This window comes from Rhinopithecus bieti, unplaced genomic scaffold (assembly GCF_001698545.2).
Source record: "Rhinopithecus bieti isolate Rb0 unplaced genomic scaffold, ASM169854v2 scaffold_37505, whole genome shotgun sequence".
NCBI lineage: Eukaryota > Metazoa > Chordata > Mammalia > Primates > Cercopithecidae > Rhinopithecus > Rhinopithecus bieti.
In genome coordinates, this window is record NW_016815797.1 from 692,932 (window position 1) to 716,083 (window position 23,152).

A 23,152-nucleotide genomic window follows, 5' to 3' on the forward strand; every position below is an offset into this window, starting at 1 on the left:
AAAAAAAAAAAAAAAAAAAAAAAAGAGCAACCTCTTACATCCAGGACATAGAAAATAGGGCACAAATAACTTACATAAATTAAAACTTTTTTTAATTTTAAAAGTTTATAAAATGTTTGTAGACATGGGGTCTTGCTATGTTGTCCAGGATGGTCGCAAACTCCTGGCCTCCCAAAGTGCTGGGATTACAGGTGTTAGCTACTGCGCCTGGCCACAAATGAAATTTTAAGTTGAAATTTTGTATTACATCAAGAGCTGATGGTTAAGGAAAAATAAAATAAAATGAACACTAGGCAGAGATTTAAAACTTGAGGGCGATGAAAAGTCTCAGCAAAGTAGTCCAAAGGACAATGATAATTTATTCCATTTGCATAGTAGTTCTAGTATGGAAAGATCTTTCAAATATTGAATCACAGAACACCTTTATGAGGCAGAGATATAAAATTATGCCCATTTTTTAAAATAAGAAAAACAAAGCTCAGACATGCCATGCTGTACCAGTGGCCCAGAGCCAGAGGTGGAAGCAGCAGCCGGGCCACCTGCTCATGGGGTCACCTGCTCAAGGTGCCTTTCTCAAGAAAAGTTTAGGTTCCCCGTGATCCCGCTGATGAGAATGCAGGGAGACCAGAGGTGGGCTGACCCCGAAACTAATAAAGCTGAAGCTCCAGGAGCCTCCCTGCACAGGCTCCTCCAAGGCCCTCACTTGTTTTTTCTTAAACTACTTTTTAAAACAGTTTTACATTGACAGGAAAATTGCAAAGACAATACAGAGTCCTTACCTATCCCACACCCAGTTTCCCATTATTCCTTTGTTATTAGCATCTTCCATTAGTGTGGGATGTTTGTTATAATTAATGAACCAAGATTGATGCATCACTACTATAACTAAAGTCCAAATTTCATTCAGATTTCTTCAGTTTTGCCTTAATGTCCTTCTGTTCCAGGATTCCCATCTATTATATTACCTTTGAGATTCGTAAGAAAGGAAGCAAAGTGTACCTATATTCTTGGCTTCTCTCCCGGGTTCCCTTTATCTACTGCTACCAGTTTAAGTATTATGCTTGCTTATTTTAATAAGTGGCTCCCATTTTTTACTGAAAGAATTTAAAGAAAACATTTATAGTTTTATTTGGGTCTCAAAATAACACTCGCCTTGTAGTCTGGCCACAGACCACATAAACCAGCTCTGCCAAACTCTAATCACTGTTCGCTTTCATTGTTGGCCCAGGAAGGAGGAAGGAACCAGCTTATTATGGGCTTCACTTAAAACTCAAAACAGATAACAGGAGAGTAGCAAACACCACTCTTTCATTTATTCATTTCTGTACAGATCATCCATGAATTGGCAAAACATCTTATAGCTATTCATATTTCAACATAGAATAGCTCTTGAATTAGGGGAAATGAGGGCAGAAGGAAAGAAAATCCTTTGCTGTCCTAAAACGGCTTTGCTTTCCTAGAGTAATTTCAGTAAAAATATTTCTGGTTCACCCTGTCGATGGCCTGTGCAACATAAGCTTGGGCTGACTCATTCATTCATTCAAAACGATATTAGGGAGTATCTCCTGTGTGTGATACCATGGTGGTCTGTCAGAAGCCTGTTTTTCTTTGTCCAGTGAGCCTTCTCATCTCCCTTCTTCTGGTGACAAATCCTTCTCACCTTTGCCCAGGAGCCGGCTCACCTTTTCACAGCACTCTCAGCATCTTACACACAGAGTGTGGCTCCCCGGTGGCCTCCTGCCACCTGGGATTGAGAGGTGGATGCTTGGGGCAGATGACACCAGGGCTGCTGGGAGGCTCACACAGTGGGAGAGAAGCCTCCAGCCCTGGGGTCAGCAGCTCTGATTGTCTGAGCTACTCCAGCCTCTCTACTAGCTACAGGAGCCACTAACGTTCCTTTTCGTTTAAGCCAACTTAAGTTGGGTTTCTGTCCCATCCTCTCTCAATTGTGTAGAAAGAGCCTTAATAAAAAGCACAGACATGATGTTAAACACTGGGTATATACTGATGAACAAAATAAGAACTGTGCATCATCAGGGGAATACAAACTAAAACCACAATGGTATACCACGACACACACACCCAACTGGCTAAAAACGACTAACAAAACCAGTGTTGAAACAGGTGTGAGCAAATGGAACCCTCGTACACTGCTGGTGAGAGTGTGAACTGTTACAGCTGCTTTGAAAAACTGTTCGGAAACAGGTACCAAAGCTGAGCTTATGTATATGACATGATTCAGCAATTCCACCCAAGAGAAATCTGCACATGTGTTTTCAATGCTCATAGCGCCACTGTTCATAGTGCCAGAACTGAGAAATACTCAGGAACAGTATGATGGATAAAGACTTTGTGGTATATCCACACAATGGAATACTATACAGCAATGAGATGGATGATCAAAAATTACAATGTGGATACCTCACCAAAAACAACAGGGAGCGAAGGAAAGCCAGCACAGAACACTAGGCATGGCCAGATTTCATCCACATCAGGTACTAGAGCAGGCTAGTGGATCCCTGCTGTCCAAAGCCAGCAGTGCTCACCCTGGGCAGGAGAATGAATGGAAAGGAGTGAAGGGGCTTCATGCTCTGGGGCTGTTCATGCTCTGTTTCCTGATCAGAGTGGTGGTCATACAAGTTCATTTTGTGAAAAACTATCAAACTGTATATTTATCATGGATAAACATATCCATGATAAATGTGTAAGTGTATATATATGTATACATGTATATGTGTCTATATATGCCCTTTTCTGTATGTCTATATTTCAAAGAAAAGTTAAAAAATAAGACAGTAGGCCAGGCACTGTGGCTCACGCCTGTAATCCCAGCACTTTGGGAGGCTGAGGCAGGCGGATCATAAGGTCAGATTGAGACCATCCTGGCTAACACAGTGAAACCCTGCCTCTACTAAAAATACAAAAAGTTAGCCAGGCGTAGTGGGAGGTGCCTGTAGTCCCAGCTACTCGGGAGGCTGAGGCAGGAGAATGGCGTGAACCCGGGAGGCAGAGCTTGCAGTGAGCCAAGATGGAGCCACTGCACTCCAGCCTGGGAAGTGCAAGACTCTGTCACAAAAAAAAAAAAAAAAAAAAAAAAAAAAAAAAAAGACAGTATTCCTGACCTCATGAAGCATAAAATTTGGTGGAAAAGACAGATAATAAATAGTGAAATAAACTAAATTTATAATTTAAAAATTGTGATGAGTGCCAAGATGCCTTCTGCTGTTACCCTTCCACTTTGCAGAATGCTTTTCCTTTTTCTCATCTGGAAGCTCTGTAGCCGTCTTGGTGACTTTACTTCCTCTTTCTGGATCTCTTCTAGCTCTGTCACATTTATCTTATCCTAAAGAACAGTGACCATAAATGAAACATTGCAGACAGATTCTCCAGGATTTGTTACAAAGAACATATCATCTATTTTATTTCCTGTGATTTTCCTGGATTAAGATGGGCAATCTGCAAGCCTTTGTTAATACTGTGGTATCTGGAATGCCGTTCTGGGAAGTCAGTATGTCTTGTCTTGAGTTAGGGTTGACAGATAAGGGCATATCTTCCTATAAGTATGGTTTGGATTTTTTTTCCCCTGCAGGTCTTATTTTATGCACACTTTTTTATTATTTTTTGGTGTGCTCTGAATAATGTTTTCAGTGCATTCTCATTTTCTTGGTATTTCAATGAGTGGAAAAGTTTAAACTTATCTGAAAGTATAAAGACTTTAATGTTGACTCCCTTTTGGCTCATTTATTCAAAACTTCAATTGCTTAATACTTCTCCATCCTGAAACTATGGTCCACAAGATTTTGTTCCACTAGAATTAGTTGCATCACGTTTGAATAAACGGGCCAAAAGCTGCAGATTAGAAATCTCTGTTCCATGCAGATATTAGTTATACACATGTGTTTTGATGTTTGTGAGCTGTCTATCTTTCAAAATCTCCTTCTATTAAGAATTCAGCTAACTTGCACGTTTAAATAACAGTTGAAGAAACATACTAATTTCCAGAAGCCAAGGCTGACCAAAGACATGGAAAGGGATTGTACAGTTCTTAGATTTATTTGGAAACAGAGATACGTGTTTAAGGGCTGGACAGGGATAAGGGCCCCTGAGACCAGGAGGCTTGCATAACAACTGTCTAACTTTGATTATGCAGCACTGGCCCACAGGAGGAAATGGAAACAGAGAGTGTGGGCCAAGAGAGTCAAGCTGTCAGCTTCTTTCTTAAAGACAAAATAGCCAAAGGACAGATTCCAATTTCCTAAAAGTCATACTTCGGCCTCAGACAAATACGAATTCTACACTGTTTTTAAAATCAAATATCTTTAAGCATAGCGTTTATTCACACATTTGTAACAGAAAGAGGATTCTTTGCTTTTCTTTTTTTTTCTCTTTTTGAGATGGAGTCTCGCACTGTTGCCTGGGCTAGAGTGCAGTGGTGCAATCTCAGCTCACTGCAACCTCTGCCTCCCAGGTTCAAGCAATTCTCCTGCCTCAGCCTCCCTACTAGGGAGCTACTAGCTGGGATTACAGCCACCCGCCACCCGCCACCATGCCCAGCTAATTTTTGGTATGTTCAGTACAGACGGGGTTTCACCATGTTGGCCAGGCTGGTCTTGAACTACTGACCTTGTGATTCGCCCGCCTCAGCCTCCCAAAGTGCTGGGACTACAGACGTGAGCCACTGCACCCGACCAGAAAGAGGATTCTTTATTTACAAGTGTCATTAAGTGCTGAATGCTAACCAGATATGTTTTATAGTGTCATAAAGCAAGAGAATGCATTGAGAAGAAAATAAAGTTTGAAAAAAACCTTAGAACAAGTAGTTAACAATTTGTTGTGTTAATATAATTAAAGCCTGTTAAACCCCTTTGTTGAACTGTGCCTCACCACTGACATACCATTAGAGAACTTGCTCCACCAGTGCCTGCCAGTGCCCTCTAGGAGCATTTGCAAAGCTCTTTGGGTATTTTCTGTTCCACATCCTATGTATGTGAATGTGATAATGATGTTATTATAAAGTGGGGAGAAGAAATAATGAGGCCTCTTTTTGGGAGGCGGGCGTGGGGAACAGGGATGATACTGTGTAGTTTGAGTTTTCAGATGAATACAGTATTTTAAACATAATAAAACATCATAATTAAAGGGTGAATAAAAACTGATAAGAGTCAGGAAATGTGAACATATGATTATCTTCAATTTAAATTATGACTTTGTAAGATAAAGTCATTAAAAAGGCATTCAACAATTTGAACTATCATTAAAAGCTCAAAATAAAATAGCTGTAAATAAAAAAAAGGTCTGTATAATGCTTAGTTGAAATCTTCCATAAATGCGTAAGAGAATCACTTCACACCATTAAAATAGCTGTAATCAACAAAACAGACAATATAGAGTGCAGATAAAAATGCAAAGAAGGTGGAACTTCACGTACTGTTGGTAAAGCCAACATGTATGAGAATGTCCATGTAATTTCAAGAATGTGGGAATGCTCTTCTGAGAACTCAGTGAGAGGTGATAACGTGCTAGCAGCCCTCATTTTAGGCACCTCCTAGGCCTCAGCGTCCACTCTGGCGGCATTTGAGGAGCCCTTCAGCCCGCCACGGCACTGTAGGAGCCCCTCTCTGGGCTGGCTGAGGCCGGAGCCGCCTCCCTGTGCTTGCTGGGAGGTGTGGAGGTAGAGGCGCGGGCGGGAACCCGGGCTGCCAGCCCGCTGGCACTGCGCTGGAGTTCTCGTGGGGCCTCAGCTACCTCCCTCCAGGGCAGGGCTCGGGACCTGCAGCCAGCCATGCCCGAACCACGCCCCTCGCCCCTCGCCCCTCGCCCCACGCCCGGCGGTGGGCTCCTGTGTGGCCTGAGCCTCCCTGACGAGCACTGCCCACTGCTCCCAGGTGCCCGGTCCCACCAACCGCCCAGAGACTGAGAAATGCTGGTGCATGGCACGGGACTGCCAGGCAGCTCAGCGGGCAGCCCAGTGCAGGATCCACTAGATGAAGCCAGCTGGGCTCCTGAGTCTGGCAGGGACTCCAATAACTTTCATGTCTAGCTAAGGGATTGTAAACGCACCAATCAGCACTCTGTGTCTAGTTCAAGGTTTGTAAATACACCAATCAGATCGCTGTGAAATGGACCAATCAGCTCACTGTAAAATGGACCAATCAGCAGGATGTGGGTGGGGGCCAGATAAGAGAATAAAAAAGCAGGCTGCTTGAGCCATGCACAGGCAACCCGCTCATGTCTCCTTCCACGGTGTGGAACCTTTGTTCTTTTGCACTTTACAATAAATCTTACTGCTGCTCCCTTGCTGGGTCCATGCTGCCCTTATGAGCTCTAACACTCACTGCGAGGGTCTGCAGCTTCACTCCTAACACTCCTGAAGCCAGTGAGACCAGGAACCCACCGGAAGGAAGAAACTGCGGCCACATCTGAACATCTGAAGGAACAAACTCCCGACTAGGATCTTTAAGAACTGTAACACTCACCGCAAGGGTCCGTGGCTTCATTCTTGAAGTCAGTGAGACCAAGAACCTACCAATTTCAGACACATCAGGATGACTTTTCTTGGGTTACGATCGACAGACAAGGGCGTATCTTCCAGTCAGCATGGTTTGGAATTTTTTTTTCCCCTGCAGGTCTTATCTTACACACATTTTTTTTTGGTGCATTATAAAATGGTACAGTCATTTTATAAAACTATTTGGTAGTTTCCTTTTTTTCTTTAAAAAAAAAATTTTTTTTTTTTTGAGACAGGGTCTCGCTGTTGCCCAGGCTGGAGTGCAGTGGCACAATCTGAGCTCACTGCAACCTCCGCCTCCGGGATTCAAGCAATTCTCCCACCTCAGCTTCCCTAGTGGTGGTGCACGGGGACTACAGGCGTGCGCCACCACGCCCCACTAATTTTTTTTTTTTTCTTTTTTTTGTATTTTTGGTAGAGACAGGGTTTTACCATATTGCTCCAGCTCGTCTTGAATTCCTGGGCTCAGGTAATCTGCCCACCTCATCCTCCCAAAGTGTTGGGGTTAAAGGTGTGGGCCATTGCCCCTGGTGCCTTTCAGTTTTTTAATGTCCTTTATAAATTCTGAAATGATACATTTGCATATGAAGCAGAGCTATATTTGCCCCCTTAAATTTCGTAGTAATGCAGGTATTTTATTTATTCATAACCCCACATATATTCACCACTCATGGGAGTCTCACACTAGGGATTTGCTAACTGTTGCAAGGAGAATGCCTTTCTCTCTCATCTTCCTACATCCCTAACCCTGGGGCCCAATATTGGAGCTTCTTCCAGGAAAGCCCTTGGCCAAGGTTCCACCTTCTTTACATTCTCACCTGCACTTGACATTGTCTGTTTTGTTGATTACAGCTATTTTAATGGGTGTGATGTGATTCTCTTACGGGTTTACAGAAGATTTCAACTAAGCATTATACAGATCTAGTCTGTCTTCAAAAACACTTTTCCCTGAGCCCATATAGGTGATGGGATGGGAAGGGAGACGTTACAACAGAGAAAAACCTTTTAAAGCTCACAGCTGCTCTTTCTCTCTTTTTTATTTTTATACTTTGGTGAAATTCACATGACATAAAAGTAACTACTTTATTTTATTATTTTATTTTTTTGAGATGGTGTTTCATTCTTGTTGCTCAGGCTGGAGTGCAATGGCATGATCTTGGCTCACTGCAACCTCCGCTTCCCAGGTTCAAGCGATTCTCCTGCCTCAGTCTCCCTAGTAGCTGGGATTATAGGCATGTGCCACCACACCCAGCTAATTTTCTGTATTTTTAGTAGAGCCGGGGTTTCGACATGTTGGTCGGGCTGATCTCAAACTCCTGACCTCGTGATCCGCCCACCTCGACCTCCCAAAGTGCTGGGATTACAGGTGTGAGCCACCGCACCCAACCAATTTTGTGTTTTTAGTAAAGACAGGGTTTCTCCATGTTGGTCAGGCTGGTCTTGAACTCCCGACCTCAGGTGATCCGCCCGCCTCGGCCTCCCAAAGTGCTGGGATTACAGGCGTGAGGCACAATGCCGGGCCTATTTTATTTTTTGAGAAAGAGTCTTCTTTCTCTGTCACCCAGGCTGGAGTGCAGTGGCACAATCTTGGCTCACTGCAACCTCTGCCTCCCGGGTTCAAGCGATTCTCCTCCCTCAGCCTCCCGAGTAGCTGGGATCACACGCACCTACCACCATGCCTGGCTCCAACATGCCCAGCTAATTTTTGTATTTTTGGTAGAGACGGGTTTTGCCATGTTGGCCAGTCTGGTCTTGAACTCCTGACCTCAAGCGATCCACCCACCTTGGCCTCCCAAAGTGCTGGGATTATAGGCGTGAGCCACCGTGCCTTGCTCAAAAGTAACTATTTTAAAGTGATCAATTAGGTGACATCTACTACATTCTCAGTGTTGTGCAGCCACCACCTCTGTTTCCAAAACATTCTGATCACTCCAAAATAAAAGTGGTTCCCACTAAGCAGTTAATCCCAATACCTGCCTCCCTTGGCCCCAACAACCACCACCTGCCAATCTAATTTCTCTGTTTCTATGGATATATCTATTGTAGATACTTCATATAAATGGAATCATACAATATGTGACCTTTTGTGTCTGGCTTATTTAGCATACAATTTTCAAGGTTCATCAGTATTTCATTCCTTTTTATGCCTGAATAATATTCCATTGTATGCAAATACTACAATTTGATTGGTCCCCCATCTCCCCCCCCACCTTCTTTTTCTGAGACGGAGTTTTGCTCGTTGCCCAGGCTGGAGCGCAATAGCACGATCTCGGCTCACCACAACCTCCGCCTCCCAGGTTCAAGCGACTCTCCTGTCTCAGCCTCCCGAGTAGCTGGGATTACAGGCAAACGCCACAACGCCTGGCTAACTGTATTTTTAGTAGAGACGGGGTTTCTCCATGTTGGTCAGGCTGGTCTTGAACTCCTGATCTCAGGTGATTTGCCCGCCTCGGCCTCCCAAAGTGTTGGGACTACAGGCGTGAGCCACCGCCTCCAACTGGGTCCCCTTTTTATAATTTCTGTCTCATTATATCTCATTTTGTTCATACTTTGTTTTCCTGTTCCTTTTTTTTTTTCTGTGAGCATATTTAGGACAGTTGTTGATTAAAGTGTTTGTCTAGTAAGTCCAATGCTGGGTTTCCTCAGAGATGATTTCTGTCATTCCCTTGCCCCACCCCTCTTTCCCCTGGCCAAATGGGACATTCTTTCATGTTTCTTTCTATGCCCTGTATTTTTCTTGTTGTTGAACACCAGGTATTTTGAATACTAGAATGCAGTGACTCTGGGAACCAAATTCTCCCCTGTCCTCAGGGTTTGCTGTTGTTGATTGCTGAGGGCTGCAGTTGTCTGCTTAACAACTTGTCCAAACCATTTGCACAGACTGTATTCCTGCTTGTGTGTGGTCAGTAAAATCTTTGTTACAATATCTCATTGGTAAGCCAGTGACCTGAGGGAGATTTTCTTAGATGTCTGGAGAGCAAAAGAAAATTTAAAAAATTTTGATTCTCCCGGTCTTTCCAGTGTGGCTCTGAGAGGGGCACTCCCCCAAAGCTATGGCAGTCTGCTTACAACTCTGCCTTAGCCCTCACCCGCTACTGGCTCCAGCAGAGGCGCAAAGCTAGCCTCCTCTTAGGTCTTTTCTGAGTATGCATCCAATACTAGGCATGTATGTTGTACTCTCTTTTCCCTGGTATATGCATGGTCCTTCCAAGCCCATGTCCCCAAGAAACTTCCCCAGCCTCCTCATTCCAAGGTTTTTGAATTTTTTCTGCTGCTTACTCTGTCCACCATCCCTTGCCCCAGACAGGCATGGGTAATGCATGACTTTAAATCTTTCTACAGGCTGGGCATGGTGGCTTATGCCTGTAATCTCAGCACTTTGGGAGGTCAAGGCCGGCGGATCACCTTAGGCCAGGAGTTTGAGAACAGCCTGGCCAACATGGCGAAACCCCGTCTCTACTACAAGTACAAAATTATCCGGGCATGGTGGTGCATGCCTGTAGTCCCAGCTACTTGGGAAGCTGAGGCAGGAGAATCGCCTGAACCTGGGAGGCGGAGGTTGCAGTGAGCCGAGATCGCGCCACTGCACTCCAGCCTGCGCAACAAAAGCGAAACTCTGTCTCAAAAAAATAAATAAATAAAATAAAAAAATAAAAAATTTTTTTCTACAGATGCTACCACTTCCCAGAAAGCTACTCCAACTCATGAGGGGGTGGTGGGACAAAGGTCAGCCTCTGCACCAGTCCCTTCATGAACCAGCAGACAGGTCAGAATGAACAACCACAGTTTTTAAAGAAAGTCTATATTCATCCCTTGGTACCAAGCAAGCTACACCAAGAACATGAGCTGCTATCGTCACAGCCACTCCTGCTGTGCTAGGGAAGGATAGATGACAGCCCAGTGGAAACACCATAATATTAATACTTTCACTGGAATTCATACGCCTTTTCTTCACCAAGCACTTGCCAAGTCGTTGCAAGTGTTCTGAAAGTTCTGAAAGTTTATTCTGTCAATTTTAGATTCCAGAGTTGCGAAAGTTTATTTTGTCAATTTTTGGCAGTTTATGGTGGTTTCAGAGGAGATACTGATTCTTTGAGTGCCCTACTCTCCCATTTTCTTTGGTTTGGCAGTTTCTTAAACTGTAAACATAAGCTTGCCATACAACCAGTGATTCCACTCCTAGAAATCTAACCATGAGAAATGAAACCAAGCCCGTACAAAGACTTGCACATGAGTGTTCACAGCAGCTTTATGTGGTATAGACAAGTTCTAACCACTCAAATTCTCATCAACTGGTGAATGGATAGCCAACTATCAAAAACGGAGCCAGACGTTTGATTCTCTATCATTTACAAATCTCCAAAATTATCCTCCTTAAACATGAGTGATTTCATGTCACTATCCCCCCTCAAAATATAAAGTGACTTTTAAGAGCCTAGAATGAAGACTATATTTCTAAAATGTGGTACTCAAGGTCCTCCGTAACATTTCTCCAAACTTACTTTCTAGCCTTTGCTTCTAATATTACAGCCCAGTCCTAGTGAGCAGTCTTCCTTCAGGCATCACCTGTAAACATTCTTGTCATTCTACTCAAATGCCATCTCTTCAGGAAATCTCCCTGCTTCCTCTACTACGTCCCCATATAATCTGTAGAGTATAGCTATCACTTGTGGTTACAGGTAGGTGTATATATTTGTTGCTTCAAACAAATACTGAAGCACTGAAACAACTATATAACATGCAATTTGTTACTGGTAGCATAATACCTCGGCACATAGTAGGTGCTTGATAAACATTTGCTGAATTCATGAATGTACGAACGTACATGACCTACAAATGAAAAAGCTAAAGAAAATTTAAAAGAAATTAGTGAAACTGGGAATTATGGAAGAATAATTGAGAAATAAATGTAAGCAAGAAAGGAAAAATAGGGAAAATTTTATATAGATATTTTAAGTTAAAGACTCTAGAGCTTTAGGGAAGACACTTGGCCCAAGACAGAAGCAACTACTGCAGTTCCTCACACATAAGAGCCTGTTGAATGAACAATACCACTAACTGGTTAAAACGAACTTACAGCCAGGCATATCCCAGCACTTTAGGAGGCTGAGGTGGAAGGGTGGCTTGAGCCCAGGAGTTTGAGACCTCCCTGGGCAAAATAGAGAGACCCTGTCTCTTTTAAAAATGTCAAAATTAGCCAGGCATAGTGGCGCGTACCTGTAGTCCTAGCTACTCTGAAGGCTAAGGTGGGAGGACTGTTTGAGCCTGGGAAGTCAAGGCTGTAGTGAGCCATGATGGTGCCACTACACTCTAGCCTGGGTGATAGAGTAAGATCCTGTCTCAAAAAAAAAAAAAAAAAAAAAAAAAAAAAAAAAAAAAAAAAGCAAACATAGAAACAAGCAATAAAATAAACAAAACACTGAACACCTATCTGTGCCAACACTATGTGAAACACATACTTAGGCAAGACCCTCATCTGATTTTGGGAAGCAAAGAGTAAATGGAAAAAGTCAATGAATGCTGGGAGTCACTGCTGCCAGGGACTTGTTTGGAAAGTATTTGTATTGCTGCAGACGGGAGTCATTTGAATGGTACCTCATGAAATGGGCCAGGCTGGGACTGGGGGATGGTTGGGGTGAGGTGTGGCCAGGTCCCTGACACATTCTGAGGAAGTGGAAATAATCCTGGTGTTTTCATTTGGCCTTTGGTTATATCTGACAGCATAATGCTTGCATGGGGTTGTAATGGTTCAAGAACCTGAACAAAGGAGAGCCATCAACTCACAGAAAGCTTAGTTATTGCCACATACCCAACTGTTGCTAATACTCTTCTCCAAAGACATAAAGAAGCGATTTTCAGTACGCAAACATTAAAATTTTACCTTTACTGCTGTGAATTATAGATACCAAATGGCATACCATCATAAACAGATGACGGCACAGCTCTTCCAGCTAGCATGCTGGTGATTTCATAGTGAAAATATTGTTTGTTTCACTAAAGCCTGCTTGAAAAATTTGAATATGAAACAACTCTTATCCACTGAGGACTTTACCTAAGTATAACTGACAGTTTTAATCTACCCTCCAAAAAAAGAAGAAAAAAAAAATCCCCCACTTCTCTGTAATTTAAGCATATATTTAGAAAAAAATGCTAAGAATGAATAAAGCACCCATAGTCTTTGAACCTCATATATTAATTTAAGAATGACACTTGTGAGATACAGCTAAAAACTACAAGATTCCTGTAAGCATTTACCAATATGCTATAAGTGAATGAAACAAAGAGAAAATAATCAAACCAATAAATACTGACAGATTAACAGGTACAAAGCTTGCACTAGGTTACACAGTAAAGCAGTCCAACAATACAAAGGATGTTCTATTCAGGAAGTAAAGATAAATGCATCTTGATTGAATAAAGTTATACTAAACACTAACTTTTCTCTTTGTTACAAAGGCTTTTTATAGGGTAGTCTACATGAATATTCTTCTGCTGAATATGTTTAACTCTATACTAGTGTGTATCACCACCACCCAGCCATGCTTGTACAATTTGACCTTGACCCCACAGATAATAATTGATGAGACCGAGGATGGACACATGACCCAAGATGACCCAATCAGACTGTCTTGGAGAAACTTCACATTGAGAATCTGACCACCAGTCTTGGAAGTTGCTTAAACTGAAGACACATAGATGTGTCATTTTGCCATGTGCCTGTCAAACAGTGAAAGCTGTTCTGCAGAAGACAACGCCTTTTGGGAGAGAAGAGTGAGGTAGACTTACAGAAAGTGGTGGGGCTAAGGGAACACAAGACCTCAGAAAAAGAAAGCAAGATAGAGAATCTGAAGACTGGGTGGGCCAGAAGGGTATCCCCATTCCTTTTCCTAGGCCCTAGGGAGTAGCTCTACTCTTCCTGCCCTTTGAGAGCAGGATATGCTTCAGCGCCCTTCCAATACATCCCCTTGTGTACTAGGGTTTATTTGAAGTGTTGTCTCTATTACTTGCCACCAAAAAGAGTCTTAACAACTACAGGCCGGGCGCGGTGGCTCAAGCCTGTAATCCCAGCACTTTGGGAGGCCGAGATGGGCGGATCACGAGGTCAGGAGATCGAGACCATCCTGGCTAACACGGTGAAACCTCGTCTCCACTAAAAAATACAAAAAACTAGCCAGGCAAGGTGGCGGGCGCCTGTACTCCCAGCTACTCGGGAGGCTGAGGCAGGAGAATGGAGTAAAACCGGGAGGCGGAGCTTGCAGTGAGCTGAGATCCAGCCACTGCACTCCAGCCCGGGCGACAGAGCAAGACTCCGTCTCAAAACAAAACAAAAAAAAAAACTACAAGTCATTTCTATTCCATTACTTAGTGACAATGAGGAATATGGAATGGGGATGGGTGTCTTTTTTTTTTTTTCCCCCCAGAAAGACTATCTAGGACACCGTTATTGAACACAGATAATAAAAGAGAGGGCAAAATTTTCTTTACCTTTCGTCAATCTCCAGGGCCCTAAGCAATTATTTTAATGAATTTTTCAGTTTTACAATTGTTACCTTGGGAAGAGGATCACTGACCTCTTCATTCTGTTCTATCTGGAAGTCCCACAACAATTGACTTTTTAAATTGTTTTAAAATTATTTTTTCCTTTTTGCTTTATTACCTTTTAAAAAATGTGTCTTTGGGCCAGGTGTGGTGGTTCATGCCTGTAATCCCAGCACTCTGGCAGGCCAAGGCAAGCAGGTCACCTGAGCTCAGGAGTTCGAGACCAGCCTGGGCAATACGGCAAAACTCCGATTCTACCAAAAAAAAAAAAAAAAAAAAAAAAAAAATTATCCAGGCATGGTGGCATGTGCCTGTAGTCCCAGCTACTTGTTAGGCTGAGGTGGGAGGATTACTTGAGCCCAGGAGGTTGAGGCTTCAATGAGCTGAGATCATGCCACTGCACTCCAGCCTGGGTGACAGAGGGAGATCCTGTCTCAAAAACAAAACAAAACAAAAAAACACCACGTATTTTTCCCGTGTTAGTTGAAAAGTCACATACCTCATTTTTGTTAAGTGGTTACCTTAGACATTTTATCATCTGTACTCATCAAAGTCTAAATAAATCCATGTCTCAGTCCTCCTCTTGAACACAATAATTCAGATATTTTCATTTCAAGCAACCTTGTATTACTGTGTATTTTTGAATTCTAGCTTAAAAAGCCTTTCATATGGCATCATTATGATTATGTTATACAGTCACTGTTTGACATATTTACCATATTCTTTGCTTTTTATTCCTTCTTGCATCTCAAACTTTCCTTCTTGGATCATTTTCCTTCTACTTGAAGACGATCCTTTCATTCTAAAATGTGTGTCTATTGAGGTAAATTCTCTCAGTTTCTATTTATCTAACATTCTCTTTATTTCACTTTCATTCTGAAAGAGAGTATTTGTTGGGTATAGGAAGTATGCTATTATTTTCTGTGAGAGTACTGAAGCTACCAGTCTATTGCTTCCTGGTTTCCATTGCTGCTCTTGAAGGATCAGAGTTTGCCAGTATAGCCAATTCATTCCTTTTGGATGCTTCAAAGATGTTCGTCTCATCTTTGGTAACTGAAGTTCCATTAAATTGTATTTAGGTGTGATTGTAATCTCATAATGATTAAACTGTAATCTCATAATGATTAAAATTTATATTTTTTGTTTGGATCTTATTTGGTTTCTTGACACAGATTTTTATAATACATAAAATATAATGTATGTCCTCTAGAATGCAGGAAAAAAACATAAAATGTAATATGGCTTAACAGAATCTTGCCAACACCCAAGAAGTCCCCTGGCATTCCTTTTCCCCATCATATACCTCCCACTTTCTGCTAAAGTAGGAAGTATCTTGATATTTATTTATGTATTTATTTTTAAAAGATGGGGTCTCGCTATGTTGCCTGGGCCAGACTTGAACTCCTGGGCTCAATCTTCCTACTGAGCTTCTGAGTAGCTGGGACTATAGGGGCATAACACTATGCCCAGCTATCTTGATTTTTATACAAATACCTTCCTTGCTTTTTTTTTTCCCTTAGGTATTTTTCCCTACTTCAGTGTGCAATCCTAAACAAGAAAGTTTATTTTTTTGCCTATTTCTAAACTTTATGTATATAGAATCATAAAACATACATTTTGTTTGACTTGTATTGCTCAGTATTTTGTTTGGGAGGTTCATTTATGATGTTATATGTAGCTCTATGCTGTTGTTCTTCTCAATTCTAAATGGTATTTCATAATAAGAATACATCACAGCCTTCAGAGTAGCAAGGACTACAGGTGCCCGCCACCATGCCCAGCTAATATTTTGTATTTTTAGTAGAGACAGGGTTTTGCCATGTTGGCCAGGCTGGTCTTGAACTCCTGGCCTCAAGTGATCTGTCTGTCTCAACCTCCCAAAGTGCTGCGATTACAGGTGTGAGCCACTGCACCCAGCCCCTGTGCATGTGTCTTGATATACATGTGCACATTTCTTTGGATATACATATATATATATACATACCTAGGGATATGTGAATCTTCAAATTTTACAGATAATATCAAAGTATTTGTGTCCGTTTACAGTTCCATCAGCAGTATATGAGAATATCCATTGCTCCGTATCCTAATAATTGGCAGTTAGTCTTTTAAATGTTCTTTTTAATACCCACCATTCTGGTAGGTATGCTATGGAATATCATAATGATTTAAAATTGCTTTTCTTTTATTAATGGATTTAACACATTTGTTTACTCGTCATTTGAATTTTGTGAGTTTTTTTGGTGCGAACGGTCTGATCAAATTGCTTACCCATTTTCCTACTGAGTTGTCTGTCTTTACCTGCCATACCTACCACTTATTTACTGTTTCCAAGATATATTCTGGCCTGGCATGGTGGCTCATGCCTGTAATAATCCCACTTTGGGAGAGGCTGAGACACAGCCTCATATTTAAGCCATTATGTATAGAGATATACATATAATTTATAATTTACATATACTATATTTTATGTATAGTACATATACATATACTATAATTTAAAGATTATTTAAATCTTAATTTAAATAATAAATCTTAATGCATTGCATGCCTATTTATTGATATGGGATATCAATAGATATACACATCCCATAATAAATATCCCACATCAACAAACAGGCATGCAATGCATTATGATTTTTAAAAATTATTGTTGTAAAATACAGATAACATAAAATTTATCTTAACCACTTTTAAGTGTACAGTTTAGTGGTATTAAATATATTCATAATGTTGTGCAACCATCACCACCATCCATTTCCATAACTCTTTTCCTCTTGTAAAACTTAAACTTGACACCTATTAAACACTGACTCCCCATTCCTTCCTCCCTTTGCCTTTAGCAACCACCCTAAATCTCTAATTTAGACTACTCTAAGTACCTCATGTAAGTGAAATCATACAGTATTTGTCTTTTTGTGACTGGCTATATCACTTAGCATAATGTCCACAAACTTCATCCATTTTGTGGCATATATCAGAATTTCCTTCCTTTTTAAGCTGAATAATATTTCATTATATGGAGAGACCGCATTTGTTTATCTATTCATCCTTTGATGAACACTTGGATTGCTTCCAGTGTTATAGCTATGGTGAATAATGCTGCTGTGAACACAGGGGTAGAAATATCTTAAGACCCTGCTTTAATTATTCTGGTATGTACCTCAAGTGAAATCACTGGATCATAGGGTAATTCTATTTTTAATTTTCTTAGGAACTGCTCTGCTGTTTTCTACAGCAGCTGTACCATTTTATATTCCTACTATAACAGTGCACAAGGGTTCTAATTTTTCTGCTTTCGTGCCAGTGCTTGTTATTTTCTGTTTTTTGGATAGGAAACATTCTTTTATTTTTTTTTTGAAACGGAGTCTCACTCTGTCACCCAGGCTGGAGAGCAGTGGCATGATCTCAGCTCACTACAACCTCCACCTCCCAGGTTCAAGCGATTCTCCTGTCTCAGCCCCCCAAGTAGCTGGGATTACACAAAACTTTTACATTTTCACTAAGTCCAATCTGTCTCTTTTCCTTATGTTAACTATACCTTTGCTGTCATATCTAAGAAATCACTTGCCAAATCCAATGCAGTGAAGCTTTTCCTGTTTTCTAAGACTATTACACTTTTACATGTAGGTCTTTGATCCGTTTTGAGTTAATTTTTATATATGGTGTTAGGTAAGGTTCCAACTTCATACTTTTGCCTGTGGATATCCAGATTTCCTGACACCATGTGTTAAATGAATGTCATTTCCTCATTGAATGGTCTCGGCACATTAGTCAAAATTAATTTGACTAAGTATGGGAGGGTTCATTTTAGGCTCTGTATTCTATTCCATTAGCCCATGCCTGTCTTTATATCAGTCCTACATTGTTTTGATTATTGTAGCTTTGTAGTAAGTTTTGAAATCAGGAACTGTGAGTCCTCCAGCTTTGTTCTTTTTGAAGATTGTTTTGGCTATTCAGGGTCCCTTGAGATTCCATGTGAATTCTAGAATGAGTTTTCTATTTCTGTGAAAACATCACTGAGATTTTGATAGAGATTTCATTGAATCTGTAGATTGCCTTTAGTAGTACTGACATCTTAACACAGAGTCTTCCAATCCATGAATTTGGGATGTGTTTCCACTGATTTGTCTTTATTTTCTTTCAGTAATGTTTTGAAGTTTTCATTGTACAAATCTTTCACCTTCTTGGTTAATTCCTAGGTATTTCATCCTTTTTTATGATATTGTAACAATATCATAGATTGTTTTTGTAATTTCCTTTCCAGATTGTTCACTGTTAGTGTACAGAAATGTAACCCATTTTGTTTTGTTTTCTAACCAATTTTAGTGTGTTCACTTTGTATTCTTCTACTTTGCTGAATTTATTTGTTTTCACAGGTTTTTTTGGGTAGAATCCTTAATTTTTTACATATAGATCACATAATCTGTAAACATAATTTAACTATTTCCTCTTATAGACAGCCTCTAGTTATATCATTTAAAAAGTACATTCTGCAAATCTTGTCTTTTGATTGGAGAGTTTAATCTAGTTACATTTAAAGTAATTACTGATAAGGGAAGGATTTGTTTTTGTCATTTTGCAATTTGTTTTATATATTCCTTATAGCTATTTTGTCCATTTCCTGTATTACCTTTTCCTTTGTGTTTGGTTGGTTTTTTCTCGTGAGGTATTTAAGCTCCTTTCTTGTTTCCTTTTGTACATGTTCTGTAGTTATTTGCTTTGTGGTTACCTTGGCAATTACATTTAAGATCCCAAAGTTGTAACAGTCTAAGTGGAATTTATACCACTTTAACTTCAGTAACACACCTAAACTCTGTTACTTTAACAGCTCTGTCACAAAATTACATCTTTATACATAGTGAGTCCTAAAACACAAGCTACAAATTCTTTGAAATACATTAGTCTCTTAAATTATGTAGAAAGCAGTGTCTGAGGTTACAAACCAAAATTATAATAATATTAGCTTTTAGACTAATATTTTTAAAGTGTAATAAGTTCTAATGTTCTATACTACTGTAGGATGATTATAGTTAATATATTTATTTTCAAGTAGCTAGAAGGATACTGAATGTTATAACACAAAGAAATGATAAATGTTTGAGATGATGGATATGCTAATTAATCTAATTACTAACCATTATACATATATATCTCACATAACTGCATACCCCATAAATAATGTACAATTGTCAATTTAAAAAATACAAAAGTATTAGTCTCTTACAATCATGTTGAAAACGAAAAGTGGAATCACAAACAGTTGTTACAACAATAAAAGCTTTTATAATTGCTCATATATTTGCCTTATTGAGATCTTTATTTCTTCATGTTGTTTTGAGTTGCTGTCTATGGTCCTTTCATTTCACCCTGTAGGACTCCCTTAAATATTTCTTGCAGGCCAGGTGCGGTGGCTCACGCCTGTAATTCCAGCACTTTGGGAGGCTGAGGCGGGTGGATCATGAGGTCCGGAGATCGAGAGCATCCAGGCTAACATGGTGAAACCCCGTCTCTACTAAAAATACAAAAAATTAGCCGGGCATGGTGGCGGGCGCCTGTAGTCCCAGCTACTCGGGAGGCTGAGGCAGGAGAATGGCGTGAACCCGGGAAGCAGAGCTTGCAGTGAGCCGAGATCGCGCCATTGTACTCCAACCTGGGCAACAGAGCGAGACTCCAAAAAAAAAAAAAAAAAAATTTCTTGCAGGACAGATGTAGTGGTAACAAACTCCTTCAGCTTTTGTTCATCTGAGAATGTCTTAATTTCTCCCTCACTTTTGAAAGAGAGTTTTGCTGGATACTGTATTCTTTTGTTTTCTTTTAGCACTTTGAAAATGTCAGCCCAGTGCCTTCTGCCCTCCAAAGTTTCTGAGAAATCCACTGACAATCTTATTAAGGATGTCTTATGTGTGCTGCTTTCAAGTTTCTGTTTTGCACGGGTGTATCTTTGAATTCTTCTTACTTGGAGTTTGTTGAACTCGGATGTTTATATTCATGTTGTTCAACAAATTTGGGAAGTTTTCAGCCATTAATTCTTCAGATATTCTTTCTGTTCCTTTCTCTTTCTTGTTTTCTTCTGAGACTCGCACAGTGCATAAGTTGATCCTCTTCATGGTGTACCACAAGTCTCTTATGCTCTGTTCATTCTTCTGCAGTCTTTCTTACTTCTGTTCTTAAGAATTGATAATTTCCATTGCCCTATCTCCAACTTTGCTAATTATTTCTTCTATCTGCTCAAATTGGCCTTTGAATCCCTTTAGTGAATTTTTCATTTCAGTTATTGTAGTTCTCAGCTCCAAAATTTCTTTTTGGTTTTAGACTTAATATCTCTGTGTTGTTATTTCCATTTTGTTCATACATCATTTTCTTGACTTTCTCCAGATCTTACTTTAGTTCTTTGAGCATCTTTAGACAGTTTTTACAAGTCTTTAGTAGGTCTGCCATCAAGTCTTCTTCATGGACAGTTTGTTTTTTTTACTTTGAAAGGCTATACTTTTATGTTTCTTTGTATGTCTTTTTTTTTGAGATGGAGTCTCGCTCTGTTGCCCAGGCTGGAGTGCAGTGGCACCACCTTGGCTCACTGCAACCTCTGACTCCTGGGTTCAAGCGAATTCCCTGCCTCAGCCTCCCGAGTATCTGGGATTATAGGCGCCCGCTACCACGCCTGGCTAATTTTTGTATTTTTAGTAGAGACCAGGGTTTCACCATGTTGAGCAGGATGGTCTCGAACTCCTGACCTCGTGATCTACCCGCCTCGGACTCCCAAAGTGCTGGGATTAGAGGCATGAGCCACTACGCCCGACGGTTTCTTTGTATGTCTTATTATTGTTGAAAACTGGACATTTGAATCTAAGAATATGGTAACACTAAGAATCAGACCCTTTTCCTTCCCTATGGTTTGCTGTTTTTATTATTTTTGTTTTACTGATTGTTGTAGGCTGTCTCTGTGCCAGGGAGCAGCCTGAGGTATAAACTTAAGGTTTTCTCAGGTGTATTCTGTCCAATACCTTTCCCTGAGCATGTGTGGTCACTTTTTAATTGTCCCTGTATATGCAGTTGCTTTTGAATCCTCCTAGTCTTTAATGTGTGGTTTCCAAAAGGGGAAAGAGAAAAAAATGAAAGTGGGGACGGGGTGCTAGCCCTTTCAATCCTCTGGAAGTTGCAACAGTAGTCACCTACCTCTTTGTCTGTATCTCTGTGATCAGAAACCGCAATCAGAGCACAAATCTCTGGTATTTGGAGGATAGTGCTGGCCCCAAAAAATTGTCTGCAGGTTACTCCAGGAACCCATGCACAGCTGCCTGTCCTGGGGCTGGGTAGCTACTACTTTGCTAAGAACTGAAATTGACCAGAATTAACCACAATTTACTGAGCTAGTCTTCCGGTAGAACAGGTTTGTCTAACCCATGGCCTGTGCGCTGCACGCAGTCCAGGATGACTTTGAACGCGGCCCAACACAAAATTTGTAAACTTTCTTAAAACATTATGAGATTTTTTTTTTTTTTTTTTTTTTTAGCTCATCAGCTATCATAGTGTTAGTGTATTTTATGTGTGGCCCAAGATAGTTCTTCTTCCAATGTGACCCAGGGAAGCCAAAACACTGGACACCCCTACTGTAGAAGTTGCAAGCCTTGAATAGACTCCAGAGTTCCAAAATAGTTACATCAGATGGATTCTGCCAATGCAATTGTTGTTGAGGTAGGGAGATAGATTCCTGGTGCTTCCTAGTCTGCCATCTCCCCAGAATCCTCTAATATATTGGGATTTAACTAATCTTCTATTGATAATCATTTGGGTTAATTGTAATTTTTTTTTTTTTTACTATTTTATACACTACAAATGAATAAGTAAGAGATGTTTGTACAAACATTTTTGTAGGGCAGATTCCTAGAAGTAGAATGGCTTTAGCATTTAGTAAAGGCTGATAAAATGACCTACATAAAGAGTCTATCAATGCACGTTTCTATCAACAATGTGTGAAAGTGCTTATTTTGGAGAGAAAGTGCTTATTTTTAGAATTATCTTCTTTTAGTTCCTGTAATTTCTGTAAACCTTGCCAGATGGCCTGGTTATATATCACGGTCTATGATCTCATCCAGTTTTGTGGCTTCAGTACCATTCACACATTCTGAGAAATCTTATATCTCTAGTTCAGGTTTCTCCTTTGATCCACAGAATGGATTATATTATCTTTCTCCATAAACCTGTGTTTACCTCAGGAAACAGCTGTCCTACCATGCATTTGCTCATGCCAAAAACCTGGGCTTCATATATTTGCTTACTCTTCCTTCCTTTTCCCTACATCCAACTAAATCTTAAGTCCTGTTGATTTTACCTCCTAATGATATCTTGAATTCCCCCTACCTTGGTAATGAAATAACTTTCTGCAGTAACCTTTATTTATTTTATTTTATTTTGTTGAGACAGAGTCTTGTTCTGTTGCCCAGGATAGAGTGCAGTGCTGTAATCTTGGCTCACCGCAGCCTCTGCTTCCCAGGCTCAAGTGATTCTTGTGCCTCAGCCTCCCGAGCAGCTGGGATTACAGGTGTGCGCCATCACACCTGGTTAAATTTTTGTACTTTTTAGTAGAGATGGGGTATCTTCATGTTGGCCAGGCTGGTATTCAACTCCTAGCTTCAAGTGATCTGCCCGCCTCGGCCTCCCAAAGTGCTGGGATTACAGGAGTGAGCCACTGTGCCCAGGCAAACGCAGTAACCTTTAAATGGTGCCCTCTAGACTTGATCCTTCCATTCACTTCATACACCACATTACAATCAGTGATTTTTCCAAAATGCAAACCTGTTGCTATGTAACTGGCTAAATAAATAAATACACAAATAAATAATTCCCCCCTCACCATGCAAACCTGGTTATGTTCCTCCCCTGTAGCCTTTGGGTCCCAAACCTTTACTGTCATTTCCAAAGCCTGTTGTGATCTGGCCACTTCTTTCCTGCACTCAACCCTCTAGCCTCACAATTGTGTTCACACCACCCCACTTGTGAGGAGGAGGAGGATGAGGGGTGGAGAGGGGGGAGGAAGGGGGGGGAGGAGGAGGAACCAGCCAAAGAGATAAAGAAGGGAGACACAAGAGAGTGGTAGTTTCTCTC

The 23,152-nt window shown here is 40.8% G+C and overlaps 1 protein-coding gene across 3 annotated transcripts in view; it reads right to left on the reverse strand.

Moving 5' to 3' along the window:
• The window catches only part of CENPP (centromere protein P), a 279,336-nt gene that overhangs the window by 20,398 nt on the left and 235,786 nt on the right, over positions 1–23,152 (reverse strand). For 2 of the 3 annotated variants that reach the window (XM_017853697.1, XM_017853701.1), the window contains exon 6: positions 3,230–3,343. The exons of the other annotated variant lie outside the window; for it this stretch is intronic. In XM_017853697.1, coding sequence (XP_017709186.1) covers positions 3,230–3,343 — 114 coding nt within the window. The remainder of the gene's footprint in view (positions 1–3,229; positions 3,344–23,152) is intronic. 3 annotated transcript variants of the gene reach the window in all.